The 6,445-nt window shown below is 34.5% G+C and overlaps 1 protein-coding gene across 1 annotated transcript; it reads left to right on the top strand.

Moving 5' to 3' along the window:
• The first annotated feature begins 4,574 nt into the window (after positions 1-4,574).
• On the top strand, positions 4,575-5,754 carry LOC149424071 (inosine triphosphate pyrophosphatase). The gene has a single exon (XM_089631153.1). The coding sequence runs from the start codon at positions 4,751-4,753 to the stop codon at positions 5,339-5,341; it is 591 nt and encodes a 196-aa protein (XP_089487279.1). The 5' UTR covers positions 4,575-4,750; the 3' UTR covers positions 5,342-5,754.
• The last annotated feature ends 691 nt before the right edge of the window (positions 5,755-6,445 follow it).

The following is a 6,445-nucleotide window of genomic DNA, read 5'->3' as shown; positions in this document are numbered from 1 at the left end:
ATACGATTTACTTAAAAAAGATGTTAAGTTTCAATGGGGTACGGAACAAGAAAACAGTTTTGCGATAATACAAAAAATATTAACTTCGGATAGGATTTTAACGCATTTCGACGAGAATATTCCTGTGAAACTTGTCACGGATGGAAGTATGAATGGGGTCGGAGCAACGTTAATCAACGTCTTTAAAAATGGCGTAGAAAGACCAATAGGGTTCGCAAGCAGAACTTTAACCCTTTCAGTACTGAATTTCAGGCACAAGTCATAAAAAATTGAAAATTGGTGTGAAATAATTTCAAAAATATTTTGTTTGAAAACTTTTTTGATAATTGTTATGTTTATTGTTGTACAGAGTGTCCATGTTCATGGACAAATGGTTACAAAGGTATAAAATTTTATTATGGTACTTTTGTATATTGAACCTTGTAAGTCATAAAAAATTGAAAATTGGTGTCTAGACTAATGAAATAATTTCAAAAATATTTTGTTTGAAAACTTTTTTGATAATTGTTATGTTTATTGTTGTACAGAGTGTCCATGTTCATGGACAAATGGTTACAATGGTCCCCTGACCATATTTCTTCGCAACCGTCAAATGCATTTGTCCATGAATATGGACATCGCTTTTCAAACGTAACTTGTAATCATATAACTCAACAGAACTTCGTAACTAAACATTTAAGAACCATCGTAAACATTTAATTTCCATGAAAAAAAATGCTCGGATAAATTAGTTGCTACAAATAATAAAGAAAACTAATTAAATTGTAGTGTGTCTTACCAGGCAAGGGATGGTCTGTTTTCTCCATGGCTTGTTTATCATTTTAGTTCTTGAAACTCCGTATGATGGCAGCACCACACTGCTCTACTAATGTCCATGATCATGGACAAGTTGTTGTAATGATCAAAACCTAGCAAATAGCGTAATAACTAAAGATGAAAGTCGATGTCCACGATCATGGACATGGGTACTGAAAGGGTTAAATAAAGCGGAAAAGAATTATTCGATTTTGGATATTGAAGCAACAGCTATAATTTTTGGGATTAAGAAGTTTTATCAATATTTGTACGGCAGAGAATTTATTTTAGCTGTAGATAACCAGCCTTTGGTCAGAATTTTCGGTCAGAATAGAGAAATTCCTAAAATTGCTGCGTCAAGATTACAGCGTTATGCAGTTATGTTAGGATCGTTCAATTTTACGATTGAATACGTAAAGTCGAAAAATAATTGTTCAGACTTTCTGAGCAGGTGTCCGATTGAAAAGGTTAGCTGTGAAGATAATATAGAGTCTGGTTACATTAATTATTTTGAAAATAACGGGTTTAATTTGTCTTTAGACGTGATAAGAAGTGAGACCGAAAAGGACGAAATGTTAAGTCAAGTAAAACAATTTCTTATCGAGGGTTGGCCAGCATCAGTAAAAAAGGCACAAAATGGTAATTTTATTAGAGTTTTCTGGGAAAAAAGGTTAGAATTGTCATTGATAAATGGGTGTATTTTATATCAACATAGAGTTGTTATTCCTGAGTCTTTAAGACAAGAAGTTTTAAAGATGTTACACAGATCTCATTTAGGGGTTTTTAAGACTAAAGGAATTGCAAAAAGCTTTGTCTGGTGGCCAAAAATTAATCAAGATTTGGAGAAAATAACAGAAAATTGTAGAGATTGTTTAGAAATTAATCCAGAATCACAAAAGAGTTCATTAGCAGTATGGCCTTATGAACCTGAAGTATGGTTCAGGGTGCATATTGATCATGGTAGCTTACATAATAAAAGCTTTTTAGTTGTGGTAGACTCTTCTTCGAAGTGGATCGAGTGTCTGGAAGTAAACAGTCTGTCTTCAAAAGAAAATATTGAAGTACTTCATAGGTTATTTTTACAATTTGGTTTTCCAGCAACTCTAGTTAGTGATAATGGTACATGTTTTTGTTCTGAGGATTTTGAAAATTTTTGTAAGAAAAATGGGATAGAACATATCACTAGTCCAGTTAACCACCCGAGTAGCAATGGGCAAGCTGAGAATGCTGTTAAAACCTGTAAAAATTTTCTTAAAAAAAATTGTTAAAATAATAGATTTCCTTCAGATTATAAAGAAAAGTTAGGTAACTTTTTAACAGACTATAGAAATACCGTTCATGCAACAACAGGGTGTGAACCATCTGTATTATTATTGGGAAGGAAAATTAGAACAGTATTTGACTCTCTGATTCCTAGCAAGGTTGATGAAAGAACGAATAGTTCAGGTTCTACTCGACAACACGAAGTAATGCAAAAGGTTATTCAGAGTCAAGTCAATCAGAAAAGACAATATAAGGGTAGAAATAAGTCAGATTTTAATGTAGGTCAGAAAGTGATGACTAGAGATTTCAGAGCTCAGGGTAATAGGTTATGGGTCCCTGGGGTTATTGTTGAAAAAAAAGGTAGCAAAATATATTTCATAAAAATTAACAAGTCTAATATGGTGTGGAAAAGACATTTAGACCAGATTAAAAAATTACATGTTTCATAGCAGGAGGGAGATAAGCCGGAATTCGGTACGTCTGACACAATGGAACTGTCGACGGATGAAGTAAATCTCTCAGGTATGTTACGTAATAGAAGTGTCTCTAATACTGTTCCTTCATGTTTCAGGTCTAACCCGTGGCAGGGAAGACTTCGTCCAAGATGAGGGTACTTCGCAGTCCAGGAGGAGGAGTGGACGGACGACGAGACAAAGAGAAGGGAAGCAGAAAGAACGCGGCATATGATAGTTAATTTAAAAAAAACTGTTGTGTTAATTTTTTAGAAAATGAAATATATGAAATAAAATTGTAATATGAAATATGTAGAAATAGGGTATACTATATGTAGTTAGGGATATTCAATTTTAGTAGGGGAGGATGTAAGAAAGGTTTTAGGTGGTACGCCTGATTTTTGAATATGTAAGAGCGAGATGACAGATCGAGGTATAAAAGATGACGGATGCATCTGCTCGCTCTCTTTTCCCAATCGACAGCTAAGAAGATGGAAGTAGTCAATCCGTACTAAATTGTTAATAAACATTAAATCCGAACACGTGTTCTATTATTGAGTACCACCAAGTCTGTATATACCCAAATCGCGGGATATTATAATTTTAGGAATTTAAGAGCTGAAAGTATTTAAAAAATAATATTTTACTCACGATAATCAACATAAATAATAAGCTCACGGCAAATAAGCTCTTTCAAAAGAAGAAAATTATCTTTCTAATGTAAGTAAACTTTAAAAATTACATTTGTCAAATGTAGGTAACGAAACAAAAAAAAAATTATCAAATAAAATTTACTTATGCACGCTGTCATTTGAATCCGCGACCTCCGGATCTCTAGTCAAAAGCGTTACCCCTAGACTACGGAGGCCGTAATACGTACGATGTAAGAATATTTCACATCACGCACGCACCAACAACCGATAGTAGTATATTAGCGGTAGGTACCTTTGTACTTGTACGTTATTTTCAAACTTACATAATATTTGGATGATTTATATAGAGCAGTTTTTGTGAAAAATCAACTCAAGGACACTGTTTATATCTTTGAAAGTAAAACTTTAAGTCAACTACTACTAAAAGTAAAGTGTTTGAAATCTGAAAATCACCCTGTAAATTCAATTTACCACTAATTGGCTAATTGAACGAATAATACCTCAAACTTATGGGAGCCGAATTGTTGAATCTCCAGACGATATGTTCAATATCTAAAATAATCATTCATTATTTTCAAGCCATGTTTAACGTCCACCTTTAAATTCATAATATGGGCATATTATAGCTTTATTCTTCGAAAAATGATCTTTAAACATTTCCTGTTACACATATGTATAAAACGAAATGACCAAAATCGAGATTTTTTTAGAATTTGCCTGTAAAAACAAAAAAAGAAGTCTCCTCTAAAATTTTCTAAATGGTCTGTTGAACATAAAAGCACTAAGGCAGCAATTTTCTAAAATAAAGTCCGCGATATATACACTCTAAAATATTTGAAACTGGGTTATTTTTGTGCTTAAAAAAATTAACTTGCCCAGCATAGCTGGGAAACAAAATAGGTTAACTCTAGACCAACAAAAGGCAAAACCCAATGCATAGTGTCCATTTCACATTGCGACACAATGCGCGGGCCTTTTCATACATGTGCACGTGAACCAAATCAAAATATTTTGGGGTTATTTCTAGGTGAATAGGCCGTGTCTAGTAGTAATTAGTCAATGCGAAGATGCCATGTTCCTAAATATTGCTAAATATTATAAACGTCTTCTTTCCCTAGAGGACGCAAAGAACCATAAATAAACCACTCACAAGGAACTAAAAATCGCGAGCGATTTGAAACATGTCATAAATGAACCACTCACGTGAAACACATGAAACACATGAAACATGTGTTCGACGTGTCGATTCGGTATAAAACTCGAACGATGACTCAAGCTTGAACAGTAAAAGTAGACGGGCTTTCAACTTTAGTCGCTCAAGTAAAAGCTTGATCAACTCTGTTGAGAGGGTGCTGTAACGCCTTGTCGATTAGCTTTCAAGTATCATTCAACAGAGAGTAGATAAACTAAAATCGTCGTTTCTAAAGGGGTATATGGAAATAAAATAGGTTGTTTTTACTCTATGCAACTCTATGGCAATCTATGGTAACATTGCTAACTTTTTGACGTTTCCGAAATTTCTTCCATTATTTGTATGTGGTTTATTTCAAACTGAACCAAACTGAAAGATTGGAAAAAACGTCGACAATGTCGCTAAAGCCTATAACGTTTGTGACTGGCAATGCAAAGAAACTAGAGGAAGTAGTAGCCATATTAGGAAAATCTTTTCCTAGAGAAATTATCAGCAAAATGTTGGATCTGCCGGAGTTGCAAGGAGAACTGGACGATATTTGCAAAATGAAGTGTGCGGAAGCAGCAAAACAGCTGAAGAGCATTGCGCCCGATGGACTTGACTGTCCCGTTATAGTCGAAGATACATGTTTACGTTTCAATGCCTTGGGAGGATTACCTGGGCCTTATATCAAATGGTTTCTCGATAAACTAAAACCCGAAGGCTTGCACCAATTGCTAGCAGGCTGGGAAGATAAAACTGCAGAAGCTGTTTGCACTTTTGCCTACTCACCAGGTTCAGGTCAAGAGGTGACATTGTTTCAAGGAATAACTAAAGGTGAAATAGTCTATCCACGAGGAACCCAGGATTTTGGATGGGATGCGTGCTTTCAGCCCGATGGTTATGATAAGACTTACGCTGAGTTGCCGAAAGAAGTTAAAAATACTATCTCACACAGGTACAAAGCTCTTGTTCTGTTGAAGGAGGGCTTGAAAAATGAGAGTTGATTTCTCGACAGAAGGTTTACTTGAAACTTGTGATATTTTTATTTTCACATATTTGAGAATGTGCTAAAATATCAAACCTAAGATCGTATGATAGAATGCAACATTGTACAGCAGTTAATTGATGTTTCAATATCAATAAGCAGGTTTCCAACCCAAACTTGTTTATTATAATGATGTTTGAAAAATTGAAGAAAATGTGAGCGAGCTTACAGGGGAAGGCATGAAGCTATAATAATATTCTCCTTGTTTAATATCATTTAACTGTTTTCCTATTTAGTGTTAACCTTTCAAATCTTTATTTGAAAATTTATCTATTGAAAAATAAACTGTCATAGTTCGCTCAAATGATTTTTCATTTCCTGTTGTGTTTACCTTTCAAATTTTTATATATAAAATTTATCTAATTAAAAATAAAATGTTATAGTTGGCTTAAATAATTTTTTCCTTGAAACCTAAAAGTTGGGTTGAATTCCAACGATTTTTCGAAGTTTCCTTTCCTTACTTTTCATTTACATCATCCATGTCTGTAGCTATCACAATCTGTTGATGCTGTGGGTAGACGAGGCATATTATTTTCTTTTATGTAGATACTGTGGGGTCGTTCGATTCATCCTGGCTGGATAGTTGAGCATGAGTTAACAAGTATGTCACTTATTGGAACTGGCCTGCCACAGTGTCGAGGAAAATCCCCAAAACCATAAGAATATGCCATTCTTATGCTTTGTCATGAAAAAAAAATGGCGCGATTTGGCATTAGAAATTTGAATTAGACTTTTTTGCAAAAAAATAATTATCTTCCGAGACGCTTTTGGGTCAGAGCTTGCACATAAGAGTTACATGACAATGGGGTCACTCTGATTCCTTTGCTTACAGCGAAATATGGACCAAACTAACACATCCTGGTCAGGATGACCAGATTATGACCTCCAGAGGCTGGGAGAATTGAATTGCTGGCAGCAAAAATAACATTGAATCATTTAAAGCAGAATGACGTCTTCACAAGTGCAAAAACAAAAAGAATTGTACGGACAGAGCAAGTAAGTAACTTAATTCAATAATGGGAATCAGGATTATTCATTTTTAACATGACAAACAATACCTTGT

This window comes from Hesperophylax consimilis, chromosome 4 (assembly GCF_061612785.1).
Source record: "Hesperophylax consimilis isolate HC1 chromosome 4, BYU_Hcon_1.0, whole genome shotgun sequence".
Taxonomy (NCBI): domain Eukaryota; kingdom Metazoa; phylum Arthropoda; class Insecta; order Trichoptera; family Limnephilidae; genus Hesperophylax; species Hesperophylax consimilis.
This window is presented reverse-complemented; position numbering and strand designations above follow the sequence as displayed.